The sequence below is a fragment of the Amphibalanus amphitrite genome, unplaced genomic scaffold, assembly GCF_019059575.1.
Source record: "Amphibalanus amphitrite isolate SeventyFive unplaced genomic scaffold, NRLGWU_Aamphi_draft 000333F_arrow, whole genome shotgun sequence".
NCBI classification, from domain to species: Eukaryota; Metazoa; Arthropoda; class Thecostraca; order Balanomorpha; family Balanidae; genus Amphibalanus; species Amphibalanus amphitrite.
The window spans coordinates 103,776-131,566 of NW_024881828.1; the positions used below are offsets into that span (position 1 = coordinate 103,776).

At 46.6% G+C, this 27,791-nt stretch overlaps 3 protein-coding genes across 25 annotated transcripts in view; 1 reads left to right on the plus strand and 2 right to left on the minus strand.

Annotated features, from left to right (window-relative positions):
* LOC122388703 (septin-7-like) overlaps window positions 1-13,177 on the minus strand; it is a 95,946-nt gene extending 82,769 nt beyond the window's left edge. For 4 of the 15 annotated variants that reach the window (XM_043380029.1, XM_043380023.1, XM_043380019.1 and 1 more), the window contains exons 1-2: window positions 13,023-13,159; window positions 3,073-3,077 (exon numbers count right to left, since the gene is read on the minus strand). In XM_043380029.1, the coding sequence (XP_043235964.1) occupies window positions 3,073-3,077; window positions 13,023-13,041 (24 nt within the window). In that variant the 5' untranslated portion in view covers window positions 13,042-13,159. Of the gene's footprint in view, window positions 1-3,072; window positions 3,078-9,991; window positions 10,028-13,022 lie in introns of all 15 variants that reach the window. The other 11 variants (XM_043380021.1, XM_043380018.1, XM_043380016.1 and 8 more) reach the window with 7 other exon arrangements.
* A 277-nt stretch (window positions 13,178-13,454) lies between these two features.
* On the plus strand, window positions 13,455-15,651 carry LOC122388709 (protein C10-like). Of its 3 annotated transcripts, none has more exons than XM_043380059.1 (3): window positions 13,455-13,691; window positions 14,003-14,176; window positions 14,490-15,651. In XM_043380059.1, the coding sequence occupies exons 1-3, from the start codon at window positions 13,616-13,618 to the stop codon at window positions 14,609-14,611; spliced, it is 372 nt and encodes a 123-aa protein (XP_043235994.1). In that variant the 5' UTR covers window positions 13,455-13,615; the 3' UTR covers window positions 14,612-15,651. The 3 variants fall into 3 exon arrangements, 1 of the variants encoding a protein (XP_043235994.1); XR_006257857.1 differs by having other exon boundaries at window positions 13,493-13,901; XR_006257856.1 differs by having other exon boundaries at window positions 13,493-13,669.
* A 241-nt stretch (window positions 15,652-15,892) lies between these two features.
* On the minus strand, window positions 15,893-27,393 carry LOC122388706 (mothers against decapentaplegic homolog 4-like). Of its 7 annotated transcripts, XM_043380045.1 has the most exons (12): window positions 27,301-27,393; window positions 23,829-23,983; window positions 23,512-23,616; window positions 22,944-23,118; window positions 22,324-22,527; window positions 21,325-21,405; window positions 19,964-19,996; window positions 19,121-19,330; window positions 18,620-18,729; window positions 18,226-18,362; window positions 17,588-17,798; window positions 15,893-17,200 (listed from the first exon to the last, which is right to left on the minus strand). In XM_043380045.1, the coding sequence occupies exons 1-12, from the start codon at window positions 27,305-27,307 to the stop codon at window positions 16,898-16,900; spliced, it is 1,731 nt and encodes a 576-aa protein (XP_043235980.1). In that variant the 5' UTR covers window positions 27,308-27,393; the 3' UTR covers window positions 15,893-16,897. The 7 variants fall into 7 exon arrangements, with proteins under 7 accessions (XP_043235980.1, XP_043235985.1, XP_043235982.1 ...); XM_043380050.1 differs by lacking the exon at window positions 21,325-21,405; XM_043380047.1 differs by lacking the exon at window positions 19,964-19,996.
* Window positions 27,394-27,791: the final 398 nt, after the last annotated feature.

A 27,791-nucleotide genomic window follows, 5' to 3' on the forward strand; every position in this document is an offset into this window, starting at 1 on the left:
CGTCACAGGGGTCGAAAAAGTCAAAATGGCGGCGCTAGATATGGAGAGGGTTTTTCTCGAATAACTTTCGAAGTAGTCAAGATAGGAACAAACTAAGGGCATCATCGTGATCCTCTCGTCGATCCGCATCGAATGATATATATGTTGACCTCGAAAGGTCAAGGTCAAAGGTTGACCTCAGGTCACGTGACCTCGAGGTCATCATGTATATCATTCGATGCGTCTTGACGAGCTGAACACAATGAGACCATCCGCGCGGCTGTATTTTGTTCCTGTAAGGAGTTATTGGCAAAAAACCTTTGGTGACCTTTGATGACGTCACATGACCTTACAGCTGCCCAACAGCAAAACAGACCTCAAGGTAGTGAAGGTTGATCGTATGTGAAGTCATGTATGGTATATGGGGCCATTCCGACCCGTTTTAGTGGTAAAAACAGGGAGTTTATTTTTCCCCCATTGACTTATAATGGGGAGGTCGCGAAATTGACCTGACCTTAGGTCACCGACATCAAAATTCCGAGATATACAAATTGTAGCTACTAATGACCTAATAACATCCTGCGACTTTCAAAGGCCTCCGACATCTACTGTAGCTCTGGCACGGTGACAAAGTTGCAAAAAAGTGACTTGAGGTTGGGTCATTCAAAGTGACCTGGTGACCTGACCTTAAAAGTTAGGAGGTTCAAACTTGCACACCATGTGTAAAATTGATGAGAGAATAGTCATACCAAATTTCGCGGCGCTACGCGCCGCGGTTTTCCCGCTATCCGCGAAAAACCTCAGGGGGGGGGCGGATATCCGCCCCCCCCCCGTCGGTGCGCGGGTTAAAATCGGGTACCAATCGCTGCGACTTGTAACGGCACACACGCTCGTTTTTTCCGCGAGGCTCTAGCTCTATTAGAAGCGAAACGGCGTGCTGGGGTCGTATCAACCCCTCCGAAACCCATTTTGTTTGGGGGAAAATGAGGACTTTATAAAAAGAACACCTTTCTAATTTTTTGCATGTCGATTTGCAATGACATGAAGATTATTTTGAAAAAATAAAAATGTGAAAAATTTTGGTCCCAAAAGTCATTAGAGGCAAATGAAAAAAGATTAAGGTTTTTGCTCAACAATGAATTTTTTTCTTTGGAATTTTTAAGTAGTAATATTAATTTTTGATTCATCGCAAGCTTAGTGTTGTTTACTTTTTGTTGGCTGCTTAACCCGTTCTTGAGTTATAGGCCATCAAACTCACCGTTACATAACGAAGTTAAAAAAATGTAATGCAATATAACTCAAAAAGTTTTGATCTGAGAAGTCTGATATTTTGCCAGGCGTCTTTGGGGCCTATGATTACCCCTAGGACCGATTTTCATTAAAATCTGAGAGATGAGGGTGACGGGCCTGGTACGATCTATCGTGGAATGCCCCAGCTGTGAGGTCATGTGACGTCATCAAAGGTCACCAAAGGTTTTTGGCCAATAACTCCGTACAGGAACAAGATACAGACGCGTGGATGGTCTCATTGTGTTCAGCTCGTCAAGACGCATCGAATGATATACATGATGACCTCGAGGTCACGTGACCTGAGGTCAACCTTTGACCTTGACCTTTCGAGGTCAAAATATATATCATTCGATGCGGATTGACGAGAGGATCACGATGATGCCCTTAGTTTGTTCCTATCTTGACTAATTAGAAGGTTATTCGAGAAAAACTCTCCATATCTAGCGCCGCCATTTTGACTTTTTCGACCCCTGTGACGTCATCTTTGACCTGACCTGAAAATGACCTTAGTAAAATTGTAGATCTTGACCGTGCGTACCCGATGCCGTTTACCGTTTGTCGCTACGATGTGTAGTTTTTGAGATCTGAAGGGGGGGCCGAATCGGCCCCCCCGCCAGTTTCTTGTCCCGGCGGAGCCCGCCAGGAATAGGGTTAAACGGTAATGGTGCATGCTCCCAGCCGCATTTGTTTACACATGGCCGAGATACTCGTGGTCGGTGGCACTGGCCTTTTATGGTCAACTGGGCCCGAGGACGCGAATGCCTGGTGGTCGTGTCATGGCCAAATCATGTCGACGCTAAGTAAATATAAACAAAAGGGCGAGCAACTGATGATGGGTATTGTTATGGCGGCTAAATGGATCCGTTACGGTGTATCTAATAAACAATAGATAACGGAGGAGTGAGTCATACACGTAGTGGACCTACACGTATTGTTTTGTACAGTCCACAGCAGAAGTAATGTGGGGTTTCAGTCATGGATATGTTCTGCTTCTGAAGCTTAGGAACGATTAGCCAGACTACAATGAAACTTCGAATGTAGCTTATATTTATCGTCACCCTTGCAGCTGCAATTTTAGCTATTGACATCTTCTTTTCGATCACTCCGCATTAAACAATCGCCAGTCAAAGCCAATCGTTGAGATTGGTAAAACCCTACATTACTTTAGCGGTGGGCTGTACATAAACATTTTTATTTTTAGATGATTTACACAGAAATTAAGGTCTAGACGAATAATAGCCGCGAATAACAGCCACAAAACGCATGCTATCTGACCACCAGCGTCCACAGATAAAAAACTACAGTCATTCCGGACGGCCGCCTTCCAATATCTCCGTCTCCCATCCAATCTGCCTGTCTCGGCCAGCTGCCCCCGCCCCCGCCCCCGGGTGACCGCGCCAACACCTGACCGCTGAGAAATCGCCACATCCATCCCCGGTGTCACACGCCACGGGAAAAAGCGCGGCCACTGGACGCTGTGGCGACCCGGGCGGTCCGTGTCGTGTCCAGGGCGGTGGTCGAGATGTGAAGGCGGGCGGTGAGGGCGGTGATGGCGGTGGTTGACCGATGAAACACAGTAACCGAGAAAAGACACCGGAGAGGTACGGACAATCAAGTGACAACGCCTACTAGCGAACCGTTTAACCGACACTCACGAGACGTAAGGAAGACTATGCCACGCAAGTAGGACGACACACATACACAAGTGCATATACACTACCCAGCACAGGCACTCACTGAGCTGGAAGGACAGCAAACATCTCACAGGAACTCAATACATACACCTTGGTAATCGGTACTTACCGCGGCTGGACGTCCGTTGACAGTGACGGTCACCGTCGGTGTCGGGTCAGACACGCCGACAGGAGAGGTCACGGCGGCAGGCGGCGGATTCATGACGATCACAGCAGCCCCGCAGCAGCGACGGCAGTAGCGGTAGCAACGGTAGCAGCAGTAGCGGTAGCGCCAGAGGCAGCGGGCGATGTGACGCAGCAGCAACGGCAGCAGGGAGAAAGGAGACAAGATGCAGGAGTTAGCGTTGTAGCACTATCCCGGCAACACCCCGCCGCCGGAGAGGGTGTGAAGCCCTCCGTTTCGGGGGTCGGTCGGCGCACTACTGCCGCAGGGAGGCTTGGTTCAGTCGGCGGGGGCGGGGGCGGGGCGGCTGCCGACGTGCTGGTATGGCCGCGGGACGTGCGAGCGGGTCACGGGTCGGCACGGGCCCCGCGACAGCACGCGTGCTGACGCGATAAAAGCTGCCGGGCCGGTCCGCGGCGCATGTCGGCCCCGTCGGCGGCCTCCACGGCACGCTATGGCGCTCCAGTACCGGCGAATTCGGACCATTTGCCGCGTTTTTACACGGCAACAGTTGGTTAGACGGCAATGGTGAAAGGCTGGTTGCATCATGCATGGTCGAGTAGGGTAAAAATGCAAGAAGCTTCACTTTGTAGCATACAATTTACGATAAACAATCCCGTATAGCAAACAGGTTCAACGATCCAAATATAATGGGAATGAGAAGATAAAGAACGAGTTTTGGCAGCAGTAGAAAAATAGGTAGAGCGACATTAACACTTTGACATGACGCCGGATAACCATCAAGGAACATGTCCATAACAATTCAGCCGGCAGGGCGAAACTCCAGGAACAGACAGCGAATCGCCATAAACAGGCCGCCAGTTAGCGAAACGGGCTCAGTTAGAGGAAAGATTTAGTCCAGATTGTCTGTTTTATGGTGTATTTAATGTGGCCACAGGCGAGGCACTATGGTCTAGTGTCCTATGAATTATGATGGAGACTTTGTTCTTAGAAATGTAGTTGTGAAATGAGATAAATCCAGTAATCATCCTAGCGAGATGATGGAATACAAGGCCTTTGTTTGGCCAAAGAAACATCACATATTCACGTTTGCGAATTCATATTCCCATTCCTCAGTAGGTAGTAGTGGTGTCAATCGGTCACCGAAAATTTCGGTTACCGAAAAGATATGCTGACCGATTTGGTAATCGGTCGGTCAGGCCCCCCAAAAATCGGACACTTTCGGTCACCCTGTCAGTGAAACCATTTTCAAAAAGAGGAAGTATTCCATTTTTGCCTAGTTAAAATGAAATTTATAGGGATGTTAATGATAGTTGCAAAATTTCCCCCAAATGCCAAATGCCACATTTTGGCAACTTCATTAGCCAACCCACCCAGCAGGCAGCAGCCACCCATTGTCCAACCGGATTGGTCCAACCACAACTACAAGCAGGCTGATGTTGACTTGACTCAGTTGGCCCCACAAGTACACACAATTTTGAAACTCTATTACAGTCTAACTGTCAAAATTTCACCTGTAATCAAAGAAGTATTGCCTACAAAAATCATTATACAGTCATCAAAAATGCAAGGACAAAAATAACTTGAATTACTGAAATGTGTTTCTGAAGACTGGACAGTTAGCACTTAGCACTTAGCAGTGATCAAATTTACATTTCACAGGTGTTCTACTATCCCACATTCTCCTTAAATATTGCAGGTACCAACCAAATGTTTGAAATCTAGATGACCACAACATAAAAACATAGGGATCTTGACAAAAACTACATCGGCCCATGTCCGATTTCTGGAATCTTCCACATTCCAAACACAAGGAAGGATTTCGAAACAGATGCGCCATAACAGAGACTTTAAACCAGCTGATAAAGTTGCTGCAAAAAAAGTTTTTGATTGTTACATGCTGCCTCGTGAATTATATTATTGATGTAAATAATCCAACACGATATTGAATTCTAATGAAGTCAACATTCTGAGTGTAATTCACTGCAAGAAAATTAATTTCCCTTCAATAATTCGACCAAAAGGGCATATAAATAAATATTACGTCATCAACATACATCCTTTCGTTACGGAAGAGAGGATCTTAAAAGTCAATCCTTGGTTCTTCTATTACTTTTTGCGCCACTTTGGCGCCACGGCCACTTTTAGGTATTAATTTTGTCTGCATATTTTGTTTTTTTGTAAAGATAAGACAAACAATAGATAAGACAAAGTGCCTGTAATGAGTTTTCATTTCATTTTTGGGACAAAATTCAAGCTCATAGCTACCTAATACCTGCCTTTTCAGCTGGATTTTCAGTGTCAAATTATTTGTAGAGTATCTCAGACCACATCTCAAGACTCAAGGCAAGTTTCCAAGCAGTTTTGATGTGTTTTGTGGTGTTTTGATTCCGCCTTTTCTCCTAGGGAATGTTGTCATGAACATACCTATTACCAACCATTTGACTATACTAATTGATTGTGCTTTTGCAACATGAATGAGCATTCTTCCTTACATAGACCACAGTAGATTCTTGACAATTCTAATCAACTAAATCTGTGAAATGCTGAGGTCCATGTGTTGCTACCCTCAGCAATGTAACTTCTATATGTAGTTTGCAGTGGCTAAGAATTGACTGAACTTGGACTGAAATGCCATTTCCCATTATTTTCCATCATAATTTACCAAATATTTTAATTTTGGGGTAGAGTAATAGCAAATAGAAGTTCGGTCAAATTTCGGTCAAATTTTGGCTTGGGATGTTATCGGTCGGTATTCGGTCGAAAATTTTTCCCAAATTCTGGTTTCGGTCGGTATCGGTCAGACATTTTTTGGAAAATGACATCACTAGTAGGTAGGTACCACAATTAGGTATCTAACTATTTAATAATGTACAGACCTTTCAACCTGGTGTTGAACGCAACCTAATTCGCGACAAGCTGTCACGCACCTATACATACATATAGTGAGTGGCTCGCTACCCTCACAGAGGTGCCAAGGGAAGGCGTGTGGCAAGTGACGCACATACCACCCGCTATGGAATTCCACGACGACTGACGTCAGCAGGTATGTAGCCGGTGACACATTACCCTGACAGACCGGTGTACGGACGGGCTGACGAGAGCTGACTCGACCGTCAGGTGACCAAAGTCAGCGTCAGAGACGGCGGTCAGCGGTCAGCAATCCGCTGCTCTCGGTCGGCAAATGACGACATTAAGGCGAAATGCCACCTCAGCAAAGGTAGGTACTAGGTACTGAGAGACCGAGCTGACAATGATCTGTCCTCATGGTTTGATGATGACAGTTTCCTGTTCGGACGATTGGGTTTAAATTTCCGTCCCACCCAGCGGTACATGGCGTACTCGGTGTACCCAGCGGTACACCGAGCCAGGTCAGAAATGATTCTTTAGACGATAGTTAAGGCCAGGTAAAAACCATCGCTACGGCCAGTTGTAAGTGCTCGAGAGGCGATGCGACTGTTTGAAGGCTGGTAGGTAAGTACTCGTCGACTTACTATTACCTATAACAACATATCATGTTAAGAATACGCACGGTTAGACTACGAATTGATCTTGCGGAAAGTCGACTTTCTTCTTTAAGTGATACCGCTAAAAAGCATCGCTACAATAAACGGTCCGCAGCAGGACGTTATCCGATCCACCAACTAAAGCTGTAAATTCTAAAAGTGAGCCTGCGCTGCTCTGGTCAGGTCAGAGCCAATCTGACTGCTCTATCCCCATTTGCCCCACACTACACAGCGGCCGGCGCCCTCCATCGACTGCCGCCCTAACAGCTGCCGTCCTAACGAACCTTATGGCCAGGACGTGACGGCCTTATTAGGCCGACCGGACGGCCTATATCACATTCATTAGAGCTGCGGCTGAACTAGGCACAAACGATCCTGATAGCAGTGCCATAAATACCAAGATTACTTTACTACTCAGGTTGGTTCACTAGGGAAATAAAGGCGCCGTAGCTACGTCACGGATTTGGTAGCAATCTGGTAGCAATTTTTGCAGACATCAATGGCGCACGTGTTGTTTGATCGTCGCCAATACTATTTTACTGCACTATTTTGTTATTTCACTGCAATGTATTGAACATTACATTTGAAAATTAAAATAAAGAAATATTCGTAACCCAGCAAGTCAGTTATTCTTTGAGGCAGCATTCTGTCAGCATTGAGCCTTCAGAATGTGTGATTTGATAGACTTTCCCACATTTTCTACTCTTGTGGAAAACTTTCTTAGTCATCAAAAAAGTATGCACATATGAATAATTAGAAATTCATTTTCAAAGATTTATAGAAATAAGATTTCACATTACATTATCATAAGGCTACCTGTCCATTTCGTCCAACCAATTAAATATTCATCCAGCAGAATGCAGGTACCTCTGAGAAGGTACTGATATCTCTTATCTACACCAATATTTCAGGAAAATGACAGAGACTGAGAAGCTATTAAAACTTCAGCGTATGAAAGGGATGTTATGGCTTATGCACATTGAATAACATCAGATAATGCTTTTGAACCATCTCATTCACCAGCACACATCAACCCAGCTCCTGGCTTCTGTCAAGGAAACATTCCAAAATAATGCATTATTTTATTTCATTGACCACCTTGCAAAAGACAAACAGCAAACACATCACCACCAAAAACAAAAAGTGAACAGGTAGGTACCAGCTGATCTAGCCGTGCTGTGTCATGTGCTTTTGAAAAGCTTGAGCAGTCAGGGTTGAATAAACACCCCGAACTTAGCCATTCACGCATGAACAAGTACAAATTCTGGTCGAGCATTTTAATAAAAATGAAACTAACAGCATTGTAGGTTACAATTATAAAAAAGACAATTACAAAAAACAGCAGAGCTTACTCTACAAGGCATAACCATTAATTTTATAACTGACATCCAAATTCGCATCTCCGGAGTTTAACCCACCTACCAGCCACCTGCACATTTCTGCGCACATGTGCTGCGCAGTGTGCACAGTCACTACACATTACACAATTATGAGAATTAAAATAGTTTAAAACAATCAAGCAAGTCAGGACTGGTATGCAGATTCACAAGTTCTCTCAACATCTTCAATAACCAACAATCAAGAGCACCTTGTGATCTCAGTAACTCCGCAGATCCATCTTCTGTTTTCCATTTTCAGTTTTCAATGGAAATATAAGTTCCATCTGGGAGACACATGTTGCATCATTATGTTTAAAACAATTATTATGCTTGAACTTTTGATTTTTCATGTGAACTTCACTTCAAAAGTTGAATCAATTTTTAAAGTTGATATAATTTGTATAATGCTACGATCACGGCGCACCAATTCACAGATAACTTGAAAATAACCAAGCAAAAGCCACATTCTTCAGCAAACCATGAGAGCTATCTGATCCATGCTGCGTTGAAATAATTGAAAATCGCCAAAATCAGTCAAAATATGACAATTAAATCAATATAAACTTCACAAAACTCTGATTTGTGAGGCAATGCGCAACATAAATGCGAGGGAATATGGTAGTAATCTGGTAGCAATTATGAAGGATTTCCCCTGTCGCTGATGAAAAAACACTTGAAACAAATTTTTCAACGCAGAGGAAATCCTTCATTATGAGTTGCAGGGACCATTTGATTGGCCCATTTTAGATAAATATAGGCCGAATGTTTCGATTTCAACCCCATTTATCGTAATGAGACGAATCCATTGGCTTAGTGGTACGTCTTTTGAACACATGTAGGCCTTACATTTCTCCTTAGCCCGCCTGAAACACACCATGCTTTGCATGCATTTCTATGGGTGAAGGAAAATTCATGCGCCGTGATGACGTCACGGTAAAGGAATTCTGAAGCTCGTGAACGGGGGCTGATAAATACTGACCGCTTTTGGATTAGCGGCCGGCCAGCCAGAGGCTCAGATTCGTTTGATAGTTATCTACATGAAGTAGATACCTGTATTATGTACACATATGAATCATTGTTGAATAAAAAGTTTGGATCGTTTTGTTCCGCAGTTTAGATCATCGCTCACGTACATTTATAGTTACACCAATATGTGAGTATTTAAAAGGGCGAAAGCAATAGTGAAATCACTTAAAATTTTAAGCTCTTCGACCTAAAGTCCAAAATGAGACGAATCACCGAGTAATTCTCACTTTGCCGGTCCTCGTGGACCGTGTGCCAGTCAGCACACACCACGCAGCTGCCATCCATGAATTGCCCCTTTACCCCGTCACTGGCCAGCCAGCCCTGCCGGCCGATCAATGGTGCCCATCTGCTCCCGTGTGGCCCCAATGGCCACTGCAGGTCACCAGGACCGACTGGGGCCGGGGAGGGGCGGAGAGGGGGACGAGACAACGCCCAGTCTGTGAGGTGCTGGGCAGGACCGAAAATGTGCTGCTGACAAGTCCTACCAGTGATCGAAGAAGTTTTAGGGGAGCGTAGGTATAGTTGTGTACGATGTATCGGGTAATACAATAAATAAAAACGGATCTATGTTATAGTCGTAAGTCCGACTTAGTAAAAGAGGCAGGACCATAAAAAGCGGCTGCGAAATCCGTGGGAAATACCTTTGAAGGGGATAAACATTGCATTTTTGCAGTGATCCAAAGCGAAGAACGACATGCTGAGCCATGTCATCGTAAACGGGTGTGTTCAGAGAACTAAACCAGCCTTACCTACCACAGTGGAACACGGATGCGTTTAGAAAGTAACACATGAGCGCACAGTCAAAGCAGCCATCAGACATTAACACCCATCTCAGGGCCCATATTACACCCGTCGCTGCATAACGAACACAGACATTAACGCAGCAGACAGAAAACGTGCCAAGCTCAACAAACAGGCGATTCGCGGCAGCGATGCACTACCCCAGGTGGTGCTGCGAGCCCAGAGAGAAGACATGCACCGGTCTTTACTTACCTAGCCTCGCCATCGCGCCGTTGGACATGCCATGCTCTGAAAGCAACGGAAACGGCCGCATAAGCCAGGCGATACGGCAGGCCTGCCGTTCGGGGCAGCACAAAAGCGGAACGCACGAACGATAACGCAGTGCCAGTAACGTAAACACGGCGCATGCCAAACACACAGAGACTGAACATATCGCTGTTCACCATAAATTACGATAATTACCTGGTGGTGACAACATGCCAATTTGTTTATTCGCAACTCAAGCAAAAATGACCTATTAACAGTACATACTTATGTAAATTGTAAATGCTGTACAAAACCTTCAATATAAACGTCCTATATACATATCTACAAATACTGAAGCATGGCAAATAGCAGCTGAGATATTTTGTGCAATGCTCAGGCAGGGTTTTTAGGTAAATGATCCATCTGACATTGGCTATTAACTTATAAAGCTATGTAGCATGACTGAATTGATTAAATTCCCCAAATTCAAAATGGTAGTTTCTACATAATTTGCATTCAGTTGATGCCAGTGATGGTTAAACTAAAAACTGACATGCCTTTCATGCATTTAGGCTGCAAAAATGGACTTGCTCTTCCTAAATGTCATCAGATCATTTTTGCAGCCACACATGTCAAAGTGAAAATTGTATGAAAATATGTATGAAAATTGTAAGTATTTGGTCTTAATGAAGATGAAACAAATGTCAATGTTTGATATTCATTTAATATTTACTATTAAATTAAGTTACAGTTATCATGGCAAAAAACCTTACCTTACCTTACCTTACGGTTGTCGGGTTTACGGTAAGGCCAAATGGCCTGTAGGCCCCGCTCTCATCGAGCTCCATGGTTTGACAGCTTAGCTGTCTGGTGTTTGGTACCAGAGGTGGACCCAGTGGGCATCCAGACTCGCTTTGAAGGTGTTCAGCGATGCCGAGCATACGACTTCGGCAGGCAGCGAGTTCCAGTCATTCACAGCGCGAACAGAGATGGCCGACCTCCTTGCTTTGCAGGTCGCTCTGGGCTTCAGGACCTTGAATGGGTGGCCTCGCGTGGAACTGCTTGTGACTCGCGTGAAGAAGTTGTCTGGATTGATGTCCACTCCACCGTTGAACAATTGGTACAGAAAAATCATGTCACCTCGCTTGCGCCTATAGTAAAGTGATGGTAGACGTAGCTTCCGCAGGCGTTCTTCGTAGTGTAAGTGTCTGATGCTGGATACCATACGTGTTGCCCTTCGCTGTACCCTTTCCAGCAGTTTCTGGTCCGCGCGGTTGAACGGACCCCAAACATGGTTGCCGAATTCGAGGTGTGGGCGAACTAACGCCTTATATAAAAGTGGAAGCGTGAAGCAGTCTAGCAGGGCGAAGGAGCGACGAATGACAGAAAGCACCTGAGTGGCTTTGGAAACGACCACTGACGCATGTTGGCGGAACTTCAGCTCCGAGTAAATGTGGATCCCTAAGTCACGCTCTAGCGAAGTGTCGCACATTGGATTTCCCCTGATCGTGTATTGATGGTCCTCGTTCGCGCGCCCCATGTGCAAAACCTTGCATTTCCTCTCATTAAATGGGAGCTGCCAAGTGTCGGACCATTTGACTAAAGCGTCCAGGTCCGCTTGGAGCTGTGAGGTGTCACGAGGCGAGGAGATCGACGAGTATACTTTGGTGTCGTCCGCGAACATTTTGATGAGGCCCTGAACAGCATCTGGTAAGTCGTTGACGTAAACGAGAAAGAGTAATGGGCCCAAGACAGATCCCTGTGGGACGCCACTATGGACGGCCGTCCATTCTGAGGAGCATCCCTGGACAACTACTTGTTGTTTCCTGCCGCCGAGAAAAGACTCTATCCATGCCAGCAGTTTGCCAGTCACGCCGTAGGCTCTAAGTTTGTGGAGCAAGCGCTGGTGAGGGACAGAGTCGAAGGCTTTGCAAAAGTCTAAGTAAAGCACGTCTATTGGAGTCTGATCCTCAAACGATTTGCTCCAGTGTTCCAGGGCCTCCAACAGTTGGGTGCTGCATGAACGCCTCGGCCGGAATCCATGTTGGTCGTCAGAGAGGAGGTCAGCCTCTGTCAAGTGCTGCAGAATTCTGTCACGTATGATGGATTCGAGAACTTTGCACGTCACGGCGGTGAGGCTAACTGGACGGTAATTACTCGGATCAGATTTGTCTCCCTTTTTGAAAATGGGTGTCACCCTTCCTAGCTTCCACTCGTCAGGTACCGTGCCCGCATCAATTGAGCGACGGTAGAGCAAGGAAAGTGGTCTACATAGAGCCTGACGGGCTTCGTGTAGGACACGCGGATGAATGCCATCGGGCCCGGGAGAACTGCATGGGTTTAATGCCGACAGTTTGCGTTCTACAACCGAGGCAGTGATGGTAATGTCCGCTAGCTCTGGAATCCGCTCTCTAGTTGGCAAGGTTGGCATATCGTCGAGAGTTTCTCGAGTGAATACACTTCCAAAAAAGGAGTTGAGAACATCTGCTTTGTCCTCGTTTGATGTGGCCAATCCCCCTGAGGCAGAGCGAAGATCCCCTACGGGTGTCTTTGTTTTGAGGCGAGCAAAACTATAATTGGCTGTGGCTTAGCCTTTCCTAAAACATAATTGATTACAATATAAAAGCTGGATACAATGCTTTATTTCATAAAGTTGTAAAGTTGAAGTCCAAAGCAGACATTGCCCCACTTAAGCATCTGTATTGAAGTTACAAAAAATAGCGACTGCAATCAAAATACTGGTAGGCACAGTGGTACCAATCTAGCCCGGCAACAATGGATGAGTGGTTATCTGTTATAGCCTTGGCATTTGAATAGAAGATTAACTTTGCGTGAGTCACCATTATCAATAAGTAACACAATAATCTGAAAGTGATAAGAATATTGTACATCATGAAATTAATCCAAAGTGACAGTGGGGACTATTGGCATTTGATTCTGATTCAGCCTCAGCCCTCAGGGTAGGGCTATCACTATCAGCAGGCAGGCACACTGACACAGGCAATTGCCACAAAATAATGATAATGAAGCAACATACCTGGTCTTTTGCTGCTCATGGCGTGATGGATTATATTGCTAAAATATAAAACAGTCGAAATCCACGAGAACTATCAAGCACACTCTGAAGCCAGCTCGGCGACAACAGCCACAAATTTCAAATATTGTACACACAAACCCCACACGTTTCACATGCCAAACTAGGTATACCACAACAAGGCAAGTTGGGACGGAGCTGGCATGAAAACCTTGCTCAGCTGTTGCATTTCAAGGTGAAATAATTCGAGAAGGATGCATATTTTTGTGCTCTTTTCTGGCTAAAATCTTTAATATATGTCCTTCATTAATTCTAAAATATATATTTGAAGCATTTTAAGTTGCATCATAAAAATTTGATGGTAAATACATGTTTTGAATGCTTCAATTTTCTGAAATGAGTAACAGTTTTTCGGGCTGCTTCCAAAAACTGCGCAAAGGTGACGAATAGCGCAAGGCCCTATGAATAGCGATTCTCCCCCTCCGTCGAGATAAGCACTTTGATGATTTTAATTATGATGATTAAGTTTGATCATTTTGATCTATATTGATACATGCGTGTGAGCGTGCACCTTTGACTTTGCATTCGCACGGTGCATGATATCCCATCCAAATAAAGATTTTGTGATGGCAGCCACTGAAAATCTCACTGTAAGCCAGGCTAAAGCAAAAGGTGGGTTGCGACTTGTGTTCAATGTTTGTTCACCTAGTTTTTTAATGTTGTCTTTTATTCTTTGATAAGGTGATAGAATGAGTGAAAGTTGCTTGTCATCTTAGAGTAACCTGGTTATACTATGAAGTACACAGCTTGGTCAGCAGTCCCTTGTCATCCTTATCCACGGTGACTGTATTGGCCGTTCAAAAGGTTCAGTGCTTTGACTAGGTAAGTAAGTTAATTGTTGATTTTTCTTTCTTGAACTGGTTGGATATTGGCCTAAAAAACTTCTGCATTGGTATATTGTGACAAGGAGCATGTTTTTACAGATATCTTGCAAGACTTGCTGCAGACACTGCAGTCAGATGAGATAAACGAGAAGATATCTGGAGCACGAGATCAGGCTGGCAATGACATGGTCAAATACATGCAGCTCGTTTTTCCACTGGTAGCTCAGGTGCAGGCAGAGGTCATTGAAAAACATGGATTTTATGGTGAACGAGGTATGTATGCTCGCTCCTGTGCTGTGCAATTGTTCAATTTTAACGATATGTCAGCTTTTGATCTAATGTTTTTGCCTATTTCAATTGCATGAGTGTAAGCTGTCTTTTAGTGCATAGGTATATCAACAGGTCTTGCTGTTGATTGCAGAAACAATAAGTTATATATAGGTGGAAACATCAAAGCACTCAGTTCATTCGGTATTTTTATAGCTCTAAGCCAAACCCTTAATCTTTCTTTTTCGACAAAGCTGATGACAGTTACTATACTTTTTGAGCAGCATGGCTCAGTTTACATTGGTGTGGCATGTTTCAGCAAGTGTAGCCTTCATGCAGATGCTGAAGAACTTGGAAACACAGGACCCTGAGCTGGTGGCAATGAGTGCAAGGGTGAGAGAGTATTTCCTGCCCCAGTTGGGAGACCCAAAGGATAGCTGAGATGTGTCTGAAAAAATGACTGAACACTGTATGGTGTGGGTGAGAACTTAGAGATGTGTTGTCTATTTTTGTGCTTTTTTACAATGAACATTTCTTGGACACTTCAGTGGCACTATTTCGAGGAAAAGAGCTTGGCGAATTGCATTGTGCAGTAATGAGAGAATCTAAGTTCTCTCGATGATGATTTAGCAATAGTATCGACTGCCGATGCTCATTGCCTTCCTTTATTATTAATGCGGTGAAATTTCCAAAGGGAGTTGTCTGAAAGTAACATGATCTTTGTTGTACCATGAAGTGGGTCTCGAATTCGATTAAACTAGACAGGAAGCGAATCCATCATAATCGTGGCATCTTTCCCCGTGCAGTGAAGTATTATGTTGATGTAGTATGTACGAACGTATCACTTCGTTGTGTTGTGGTATGGCAGATATTCGTTAATGATTAGCATCAACATATACCACTCGTCAATCAGTAGTACTTGGCTATCGACGCCTGTAGGTAATGCCACTCCGTTTATTTGAACGCCCGTCCGTATAGACGTTCAGATACCGATGGCATGATTCTTATGGGTCATGTGGCTAACGTTGTGACTCAGCTGATTGGAATGCATCCAGTGGGTGCTGGTAGAGATGTTTTGTGTGTGGTGCCCTACTTAGTACTTAGTCAAAGCAAGTGCCTTATCTCCAGCTAGATTTAGGCGAGATAATGCGGTCATTGTCCTCGTAGTTCGTATATGGCTGAATGCAGAGGTGATGTTTGGGCCCTGAACACATGAATTAGCATAGGTTGTCTTCTGCTGGTGTTAGCGATGTAACCTTGCTTCATATTGCGATGCGACTTGACGATATCAGTCCCAAACTCATCCCGGAACACGAAGTTCATAAACCTTGCTGATAAAGCTATTTGTGGCTTGAGTCAGTTGCTTCCCTTTCAGTTGTGGATCGCGCCCTATTTCAGTTTGTATGCACCATTAATTCATTATGTCTGAGCTTTAAGCGTGTACTTTTCTGAACTAACAATAAACGTACTTACTAATGTGACCCGTCTTGTTTTACAACGGCTATGTTTCATAAGCAATATCTTATGAGAGTTTAGGCAATTGCTGAACTGAACAGTTCCATACCCGCACTCGGCAACCGTTCAACTCAATAGGTATCGCACTACGCCAATCCCGGCAGCCATAGGTTTGCTTCTTTCCGGCGCCCTGTTGAATATGTTTCCATGCTACCACTGCAACACCTTGAATCCACATTTGTAATGTTCACCAGCTGAGAGCTCCTCTAAACGGCGACGCCTCATATATTTTAACGCATGTACAAAGCCGCGCTCGCCGGTCGATTGTCTGAGTGAGAGGGGCTTGGAGACTGTCACAACTCGCAAGCAGAGTTTCGGACTGACAGCGGCAGCTCCCTGTCGCCACTGGCTAACACAGGGACCGGCATCGCAGCCACCGCCCGTAAGGATCCACCTCCGCCCATGTCCATGACGCCGTGGGGACACGAGTCAAAGCTCGGTAGTCATGCAGTGAGCCGCACCAAGGAGAAAGGAATCCTCTCTGCTTAGAGTTAGACGAAATCGCGTCAATGTTGCAATAAAGCTGCGAGTGGCATACACAAGTCAACATACAAAACAAGCCATCGGTCGCCAGTTCATGCTCATCAGCGACCAGCTTAGTGTCGTGAGGCGACCTGTAAAACGTGTCTGCGCTGCACATCCGTGTACAACACTCGTCTTGTCTCCTAATATCTACGTACGCCATGATTTATCTACTCGACCATTAATCCTCTCCACTGAGTTACCGACAGCTCATTGCCTCATTATACAATATACATGATTCGTTGAAGATTCTGTACTCATCACCGCTTGCCACCTTTTGCCATATTCCATTCATTGTTCTGCAGCTTGGTCTCGGGCGGGGCGGGAATCTGAGACTCCAGGCTCCCAAATGGCAGCTCCTGGTGTGTTTGAGGTGTCAAGTCTCTCCTTTCCCGCCTGAGCCGCAAGATCTCCATCCAAGGCACGCAAACGACCATGGTCCCGGAAGGCCATGTCACGCCTCCACACAGCACGTAGCACCAACAGCGTCGGCCCCAGCGTGCGTCCTTGCAGCACACCAGACTGGCAGATTACCAGTGTGAGCACCGGGACTCGCCACCACACAGCACCACTGTGGACCGTCCGACCGGCGTCCAGAGAGCTCCTGGCACCACTCGACACCATCGTCGCTCACAAACGCCGCGATCGCATTACGCCGCGCCGCTAAGCAGCGCTCTCCTGACGCCCTGCTCACGACCGCGCCTGTCCGACGCGACTGGTCTGTAGCACACCATCCAGCAGCTGCAGCGCCCGGTGCAGGTTCACCTCCACCCAGCAGGGCGTCTCCTTGATGCTCTGGCGCCGGTAGTCGGGACCCCAGCCCTTGACGAAGCTCAGGCGGAGGATGCAGAGCCGCCGCAGGTCGTCCACGCCGATACCAGCGACGGGCGCCATGTTGACGGCCGGGGCGATGCCGCCGACGCTGGCCGCGCCCGGGATGTGGCCGGCCACGGCCGCCGCCTGCGCCGCCGCCGCCGCCGTCGCCTGGGACGCCTGACAAAAGGAAGAACGTACACCGTGAGGCAAAGCGGGCGGGCTGGAGGCCGGACTAAGGGTAATGAAGTGAGGACTGATGATAGTTTTGGGGGACAAGGACTGCAGCGATCATCGGCGCCAATGCTTACCAGTTGATGGAAATAAGGAGACAAGAAGACAAGACAAATAAGGAGCCAATACATATAAGCTACAGATGGAAAAAGGGAGTGTGACGAAGTGAAAGTGTCATCGAATGTGTGGGCTAGTATCCCACTCTTCATGACTTATCAGTCATCACCCATTTACTACTCTTATCCTACTCCTACATCTCCTAACCTCCCCATGAGTCTTTAACATTCAATTCTCGCCTTTTTCCACACCTCCCCAGCCGGCTGTTTCCCGCACCTGTTGCTGCATCTGCCGGTGGCACTGGTGCAGGTCGAACACCTTGATGTAGGCGGCCGGGTAGATTTTGTGGACGGCGTCGCCGGGCGCGCGGCCCGCCTCCCGGTCCAGGTAGTAGCTCTGCACGAACACGGCGTGGTCGCTCAGACAGCGCAGCCATACGTCGCCCTCGCCCTGCACGTCCAGCTGCACGCCCTTGCCGATGTGCAGCCTGTAAAGAAATGGGGCGAGAGTGTCAGAGGTAAAGGGGCAGCAGGGCCAGGGGAGGATGGTTGATGGGACCGTTGGTGATTCAGAGCTGATAAGGCTGCTCAGAACAACCTGGGGATACCCCTGCATATAGCTTGGCACAATGATCCATGGATTTTTCTGTGATACTAAATAGTAGCTACAACATAAGCACATACACTGAACAGAGCGAACACCCCGTCAATCATAACATATGATTACAAAATTACAGAGCGCTATGAACATACTCCGGCATGCTTAAACAAAATTACTGACAATAACGGACGGAACCTACTTTGTCGTCAGATAGCATCAAAAGACTCCAAAAACTGTTCTCTTCCATTCCTTCAGCCTACGCTGGGCTCTAAGACCACCTCATGTTCGCACTTCGCACCACCCGGCCCTCTCACCTGGCCCGTTCGCTCTGCTCGGTTCGGTGCACGTTGCTGAGGGCGCCCAGACAGAAGCGGCTCTCTCCAGACGGGTCCACGTATCCGTCCACGGTGACGGAAGACATGGAGGAGGGCACCTTGAACGCCTCGCCAACCTGAAAGAGAAAGTGGTGCGTGACGGGGACGCCATGGGTGATGGGGATGACGGTATGAGCAGACAGGGAACCGGTCAACTTGGCGTAGATGTACTGACGTCGAGATATTGATGAAGATGGATTGAAAAATGTGACATGAACACTGACAATGCCTTCGAGCAAATGCTCAGCCAATATCAGGCCAAGATGGCAGACTGTGTACTTTCACTTTAACTCCCCTCCCCCATATCTTTTTCCGTCGCCGACCAGTTCCTTACCTGCGTGTCCAGTTCGAAGTACGAGATGTTACACCAGAACTCTGGTGGCGGCACACTGGACAGAAGCACCTGGGTGTCCTGCTGCTGTACGTGAGAGTTGGCGCCGGCGACTGAAGCACAAGGGCACGCAGAGCGTCAGGAGCACGGAATATCGGGAGCAGCTACAGGGGCTACACGAAGTAACTACAACGACCGGCTGTGGCATTACTTTGACAAACAGGATGAGAGCGTTGAGTGAATGGATCACGAACAGATGTGTTGAACTTTGTTCCAGAAGACAGCATCAGTAGAGTCGCCAAGCCTCAATATGTCCCTCATAAGCATCGAAAAGGAACGACGACCTCTCACGTCTTTGCTATTTCGTGACCTCCCGAAAACTTCAACAAACACTGTCATACGAAAGCACAGGTCATCCCAGAACTCACATGTGTGCGGCGTGGTCCTGTCACCCCATTAACACACGATATTACTGTGTGAGTGCCCGATCGCCCCGGAACTCACAGGTGTACGGCGTAGTCCTGTCGGGCGCCATGTTCTGTGTGTAGGTGAGTGTCGAGCCCGACGATCCTCTGTCGGCGCCGCTCCAGGGCACCGCCGCCGGCGCCGGCTGGCCGCCCGGGCCCGGGAACCGAGCCGGCCCGCCGCCCCCGCCCATGGCGAACCCGTTGGCCGGCAGGTGGGGGGCCATACCGGCCGGACCGCCGCCGGGCGCTGCAGTGGTCAGGTCAGGTCAGAGGGCGGACAGGGTGAGAGGTCAGTTTGGTTAGCGGGGCATTCTTAAGTAGCATGGCGGTGAGGGAGGATGCGGCGTCATTGTGAAGACATGGTGGTGCAGGGTGGATAGGAAATATGAATGACGATGAAGATGAAAATGTACTTTTTAAATAGAACGAAGATACAAGGCAAATAAATAAAGGATATTTGTTCACTGGCATCGCAACACGTGATGCAATAATCCCTGGCCTGGGAATCGGAGGACGAAACGAACGCTGTTCGATTATAATGCTCCGTATATCAAGATTAAAGTAAAAGAGTGAATCCAGGGCCTCGTTTCATAAAGCGAGTCCGTAACTTACGCCGGTGTTTGGTCTTGTATTGCAAGTGCATGTGAAGCGATGTCGTTAGTTTGAATCGTTGAATTTATTTATCTTGCAAGCAAGAACAGAAGGGAGAAGGGTAAATAAATGTATCGCTTCACATGCACTTGCAATACAAGACCAAAAACCGGCGTAAGTTACGGACTCGCTTTATGAAACGAGGCCCAGCATGCAAAATCGCGAGGGACCAAGTACCGCGTCCTGACATGCCTCCACCTCACATGCACTAAAACCCGAGGTAACTGACCTAAGAACGGCGCAGCATTCATGAAATGACCCGCTGAAACAGACAGCATAGAGAGCACAGCGTCGGTCAGGCCGTCTAACCGTGCGTCAGATACTGATAGAGAGAGGGCAGACACCGAACGAACTACTACGGAAGGCGGGCTTACGCAGAGCCAACTGAAACACAGGCCCAGTCAGCAGAGAAAAACACAGGCACCTGGCACACGCTGAAGAAACTACACACGACGCGACGGAGAAAACAGAACTAACTACGGATACGGAAAATAAGAAAGAGGTTCTGTACCAGCTGAATACGCCAGCCACGCTAAAAGAACAGTACGGAATGGAGAAAATAAATAGACCATTCCAACATACCATAAAATTAGCGCAGTGTAGCAATAAAACAAGATCAACCCAACAAGAACACATCACCAGGCAAGACTTTCACGTCATAGAGATCGCAAAGCATCCCATTGACCCCACCCAAAGAAACTTCCCTTGCATGGCGCTAAACATCGATAACAATTCAAACAAGCAGAGCTGTTCGCCACCCCATGCCACCATGTTCCCAGTTCCCATCCCACTTCCCGTGGCTGCAATACACAGACAACATCGCATAAACTATCAATCATCGACCAGCTTCACGCGGCAAAAAGCAATTTGGCAGCCGGCCACAGGTCGGAGGAGGACAGCATCGACAAGCCATGCGAAGTTTCCGGTCATCTGATGGCTCACGGTAGCTGCCAAAGAAGCAGCGCGCCGGTTTTTTGGGACCTTTCTTTCCAATTTAGCTAGACTTAGCGAAATTTTCGTGTTGTTTTTCAAAGGGAGTGCAATTTGAGTTTAAACAAAGTAGCTCACTTTCACGAAATTATAATTTTGCAATGGATTATGATTATTTATGCTGAAAATGATCAGAAAATAAAAAAAACCCTTTTTATAAAAAAAATATTTTCTATATTTTAATATAGGAATAACTATTCAGTTTTAAAAGAGGGAAATGACCCCTGCAAGGCACGCATCCATCAGCAAGGCACCTTTTTCGGGACGAGAAATGGAATATCTTTGCCTAGGGTGATATTCATTGGGCCGTAAAAGCTCCTGATTTGTGCTTGTCCCAGCTCAAGCTACGGAACTGCTATTCCAGTTCAAAGCCCCATGTTAAAAGTGAACTATTTCCTTTAAATATTTCCCATAACAAAAAGTTCCCTGCTGTTCATTAGACTACACTTATCGACTACAGTCTACTCGGTTTCTACATCGAATCTGATAATGAGTTTAGGGGGTGCCATCAGGTATCTACAGGTTTCTAAGCTTCTGTATGTCTACTTCTACATCTGGGGCGTTCTAAGGCAATATGAGAGGTAGTGATCTATTCCTTACGGTGGTCTGAGAAAGTGGCGGAGCCGGTGCCGGCCGAGCCACCCTGCTGCGAGGAGTTGCCGCCGGGGGAGAGGGCGCCACCTGTAACAGCAGCGCGGCGCCGGCGGCCACCGTGACGTCACGGCCACGACAGACGACCAAGCACGGAGCGCAGAGAGGAAACGGACCCGGCGTGACTGATGTAGATTATGAACAAGGAGACCAGCAACGAAATTTGGGGAAAATGACAGCAATCACCGCGATAACAATATAAAAATGACAGCGGAAATTTAGATGCGCCAGAATTGCTAGAAACGGTGCAAATTGTGCTATTTGTCACCCTTTATCGGGTCACAATTTATGAAGCATCAATGTCGCTCACAGTTACCAGTTAGATGGCCGAAAAACGCCTTGTCCGTTTCCACTGTGCGCTCAGCGGACAAATATAGCAGCAGACCATAAGCAGAGGTTAGTTAGCTATCAGACAGATCAGCGACAGTCTCTCTTCTCCCATCAGCAGGTCGACGGGAGGTCAGCGGCTCTCCTGGCACGGTGGCACGGCTAAAGCGACACAATTTGTTAGCACATTAGCTTGGTGGCATTCAGTCCTCCCGGGAGGACAGCAAGTTCCCTGATCCTGAGAGATCGGGTCTCTAACGGATCGCAGATGCGTTTTTCTCAGACACCTGCGCTTTGAAGGCCGACGACACAAGCTCAGACACAGTGCGGTCGGAAGCAGCCTGCTCCACTGTACAGCCAGCGACGCCTGTCCGCCGCGGTGGACGGTCCAGCGTTCTTACAGCTGAGCAGACGTGATGCACATAGCATGATAGCACACAGCGACACCCAGTCTCACACTCTCTCAATCCCGTGCGGCTCACATCAAGCTCCAGTCAGACTTCCATCCCAAACCCTCATGCCGGAATTCTCAGCGCCGTATGATGGACATGACATCCTGTCTCATTCCCTCAGGCTTCTCCCTCTCTCCCTGTCTCACATCCACCCGCCCCAGCCACTGACCGTGAGCCGGCATGCCGTAGGGCGTCATCCCGTGCATGGGCGGCCGGTGCTGCGCCGCCACCGCAGCGGCCGGCGACACCCCCGAGCCGCCGGGGGTGGGGCCGGCGCCGCCGTCACCGCCGCCGTCAGCATGGTCTAAGCCGGCCGAGTACTCGTTCTTCACAGAGGACTGGCCGCCCGGGTGCAGCGACAGACTCGATAGGTCTGTCGGGAGTGAGTAAAGAGTCAGCGATTCAAGATGTTGGTCGAGGGTCGTAGTGGCGGAAGAAACTTCGAACGAAGTGCGAAACCCATCCTATATCGAGGTGCTTAAGTGGCAAGAATTATATGAGCTTAGATATTTTGAATCATAAATGACCACAGTAAAACTAACATTGGATTTATGACTGCATTAAAATCAGCTGATAAGCCCTAAAATATGAATGATTCATCGCAAACATTGTCAGAAGTTAGAGTGTTGATAGATCACAACAACTGTCGAAACTATAAGGAAATCATTTCGTCAGGCTAGCAAGACCTCAGGGTAACTAAAAGGATGCAAGTTAGCTTCATACACCAGCATATTATGTCACCAGCTAACGTTGGAGCCAGGCCCGTAGCTCGTTGCACCGTTCACTCACCGATGCCGGCGGACACGACGCGTTCGTAGTGGTACGGATTGACGCACACCACGTCCGCCTTCAGCTCAAAGGCCAGTGGACAGAACTTGGCGTTCTTCAGCTCGTTCTTGTGTAGGTCGGGCCAGCGCCAGATTTTGGCGTAGACCACATGGGGGAAGCCTTTCCTGCCCGCCACCTGGCCATAACGACATAAGTGCTAGGTATATAACGAAACCTGCTAAGCGTCCCGCTACGTAGTGTGTCATTGGTGCCAAATATCGTGCCTGTGACGTGGCCGGTGAAAATTTATGTTAATGTACAAGCACTAATAATTCGTCTTAAAGTCAGTAAAATGCTTCAAAAACGCCAGCTAAGCAAGCAGCAGTCAACAAACTACATTTACTGAGACTCTGAGCAGTATACGAACTCTCATTCTCCTGACATCCTCCCTCTCCCGTCCCCCCGTCCGTACTTACAATCAGCCATACACTATACAGTAGTACAGTAATACACCGTGGGCGGAATATGACCCATTTTCCTGTCCTTTCCCTCCCATCCTCCTGCCTCTCTTCCCCTCTCCCATTCGTACCTGCAGTCGACCATCCAATGTACGCGGGATCGTGACGCATTTGCTCGGGTGAGCGCCGTTGGTCGTGATGGCAGTAATCAGAGAGTCCAACTCATCTCTCTTCTCCTGTGGTGCAGAAAGGAGTCGTTCAATCGGCATCCTAGCTTCCTGGACTGCCAGCATTAGGATGCAAATGACACCGAAGTGTATGGAGAGGTTGGGACGGCGGACGCTCACCACAAAATCACGATGATCCAAAAACATCCCTCTAAACTCAGACCTCAGTCCCCAGCCCCACACCCAACACCTGCAGTCTCCCCCCCCCCCCCCCCACTCACCTTCAGCTTTTTGACGAGGCTCTCGATGGCCTTTCTGGCGAACTCCTCTGACTCCCCGCCCTGGCGGTGGCACATGAGACTGTGCACGATGCTCAGACAGGCGTCTGTCGACGTCGGCGACGGACTGGGCAGCGCCGGGTTCATCATGGCTGTATCTGCAACATTGACACACAATGCCTCATAAATGGTAAAATTTACTTTCAAATTTCAAAACCATATAGCATCAGTTATGAATGACACAATGACACATTATCAATCCTCATCATCAATACTGGCTGAAGTCTCAAAGAAAATGCTCCAATGTAAACTTGGCTTTTAAGCTGAACTAGAAGTATTCAGCTTGTGCTGAAACTTGATCTTTTTTTTCTGGAGCTTCCACAATCCAGCAATCCCCCTAATAAAATGTTTATATTATGAATCAGATTTAACCAGGAGTGCAGTCAGCTTACTGGCCACCAAATCAGCCAATTATTAGAAATCCAGTGGCAAAACTCAAAATTTGGCAGGTGGATATATCTTGGTCACTATTCACAAAATGAAGTAAGTAGGTGTAAAAGTTATTCTGAGTTAAAAACCTAAGATAAAAGTTTTTTATGGCTATGATGGACTTTTGTATGGAGCTGGTGGGGCTCAAATAGTATCTCTAGCAGAAGTGGAATTCAGGTACAGTCTTCACACAGTGATAGTGGGGAAATTTGGCATGGTCTCACTCCTATACTGTTCCTACTTGACTTTCCTCAGTCATCACTGCCCAACTCTTCCTGTAAGACTGCACCAATGTTGTCATGGTTTGCTGTCCTTTTCCTCACTGTCACATACCATCAATTGGTTACCTATATGTCACAACTGGAAATTTCATTACTTCATTATTCATCCTCATCCTTTTCCCAGCTTCCCAGTATCCCTATAACTAAAAGGGGAGCAACTATATGGGAGAGCCACTATAAAGGTCATTCTCCCAAAGAGCCATCTCTACCGCCCCTATATTCACTAGAAGCTGGTAATTTATAGAAGATAATAATGTCTAAAATATCACCTTTGAATTGATCAGCCAACACTTCTAACCCTTGTGTCTTCAAGTTATCTGTTACAATTGCTAGCACAAAATGACAAGCTCAAATTAACTGTTTTACATGTTACAATTGCCACATTAATATTGATGATTTTTTATGGTTTTTAAAGAAACAAGTAGCCAAGCAAAGCCTTAGCCCAGAGTCAGACTATAGGTATCAGAAATTAATGTCTATGAGCATTGGATAGAGCCCACAATCGAGAAATGTTATGATTCAAGAGTATAAGTGGCTACCTAAATGTTTCACCACTCAAAACTGGGGGCTTTTCAAATAGCAGTTCCATCAGTAGACTGGGCTTCCAGTGTTCTGAAGCTTTACAGTTCATAGCCTCCCTTTACTGAACACTGCAAAGGTCAAGAGCTGTGATGTGCTGCTCAGTCTCACTATCACCAGTGAGAAAAACAGGACGAGAAACAAAGAGTACCCACCATCCACCAGTGACCAGAATCAGTAGGTGGAACTATGGTCATGAGTACCCAAATATAGGAACGTTCCCATTTTTGGGAACGGAGTTCCCAAATATGGGAACGGGCGTTCCCATTTATGAGAACGGAAGGTAATTTTTCGGCCGTTCGACCACTAAAACTGATTAGTGCATCACGTCTCAAAAAAGTGCACGCTAATTTAAGTATCTACTAAGTCTCTATAAAATTATCTTTAATCTGACCGTTGAACAAGGAAATTGACCGTCGAATGATATTTTTAATGATTTTTTTGAAATGACGGAATGGTGAAAACATGGGTTACACTACATTTAACATGCAATTTTAAGGAAAATGAAGCGTTTTTTACGTTTTGAGGTCAAGCATAATAATTTTCGCCTGGTTATGAAGTTTCATACTAGCGACACCAGATGCTGACATATGCAAGCGAACACGCGGACAGTCCCGAGGTAATATTGTTGACTTTTGGTGTCGAGGCGGACGACCACGTAGAACGTGCGTGATTTTACCGAACTACTGTTGTAAACTAAGTTTAAGTGGTCGAAAATTATTCAGCTGTATTTTATCAGCCCGGAAAGACACATTTTATTTGGATGCTAGCTGTTTAGCGTTGTTTTATAAGGAGCGTCATGAGCGTGGTTTTTGTCTTCCGTGTTTCTAAGCGTGATCGTTTTGGGGGAATTCCTCTTACATAGGTCGCTCTGTGTGGCTTATTTATAATTTTTATGCTGATTTCGATCATTCCTCGTGCCCATCCTACCAGGCCTTTTGCCACTTACACTCATTAAGAAAGGAAAAAACTAGATTTCCATTGGGACTAGGTGTTTTGAGGGTGTAACATATTCAGCGTTCCCATTTTTGGATACTTCCTTGTACTCGTCAACTATCGGTGATAAACAGACAGGTGCTTAACATGTCTCCACCCTCGGCACGGACGGTGGATACAGGTATGGAAGACCTTGTTGAACATCTCTGAGCGTTGTGAATTACGTAATGCTGCAGAGGGGGGCGTGTCCGCTGCGAGATCGACGGGAATAAAAGCGCAGAAGACCGGGCGAAACATGTGACGGTCTTGCCGGAAAGGTCATCTGATGATTGTTGCGTTAACAATAATTTGCGGCGTTGGACGTGATGCTTGTTAATGAAAAGAGCCCCTGAAAGGCGTCGGTGAAATCGTTCCCAATTTTGGGTACGACGTTCCCATAATAAGGAACGCTTGCAGCGCCATTGTACGAGAGCGTTCCCAAATTTGGGCTCGCGGCCCGGATGATGGACTGCTTTAGAAATAGGGGAACGATTTGAAACTACGATGGGCCTTACAATATCAAACTCTTTCCCAACAATATTGAGACAAATATCAGGCGGTTCACGATCGTTTTATATTTTTTGGACGTCATTTAACGGTTCTTTTTCTTGTTTTAAATAATGCCTACATGGCGTTCCCATTTTTGGGTTTATCGTTCCCAAACATGGGAACGAAAATGCGTTCCCGAAAATGGGTACGCTTGACCATAGTTCCGCCTACTGGAATCAAAGTAGCTGCCATACCTTGACCTATAACGTAAAACTATCAGCATTCAGCATGCTCCCCGAAAACAGCTACTGAACTGAACAGTGCCCTTGTTTCATGAGCTGAGGGGCACCAGAATGCGTACAAGTGGAAGGAATGACCTGCAGGCTGCAACACACTAAGGGCGACCAGCTTTCAAGTCTCAGGAGCTGGCCATCAATAACCTATTGAGTTGGGACATCACAGGCATTTGACCTTGAATTCTGCAGCTGTGGGCCTAGGCAGCAGAGCAGAAAAAACAGCATTAGCCTGACTGGAGCAGCCCTGTTGCAGTGAAATAAGCCAACTTTGAATTACATCATAGCGGGTGGTCATGGTAGGTGCAAGCCTAGTCTCTATTACTTAATACTTAGGTGCATCACAGCAAAATAATGTGTAAGACTTACCAAACATTCAGGCAGATAAATGCTGTGAAAGTAAGTCCTACAAAGAGCCAAACTCTGTCTAGCCCAACCCTAGAAATATCTCGATTAACCTTCCAGGCGGTGGGGGGGGGGCAATTTTTTGCCCCCCCTTTACTTTTTTCGATATATCTCGAGAACCGCTGCGCCGATCGTCACCAAACTTTCAGTACCCTCCCGGGAGCAGCTAGCGCACATGGTGACCAAAAATTTTTTCCAAAGGCTATGATAGGTTGGCCGCTAATGACGTAAGAGTGACGTCATTTTTGCCATTTTCGACCCAAAAAAAGGTTTCGCGGGAAGAGCTGTCAGGCCTACAGCTTTAGAGATACAGAAAAATGTTTTAGACATAAAAGGTGTGGAATCAAAAGGGCTACAAAACTGCTATTTCGGTTTTTCAAATTTTTTGGATTTTGACCCCCAAAAATCAAAAAATAGATTTTTTGAATATAATAGCCAAAAAATCCAAAAAGTTT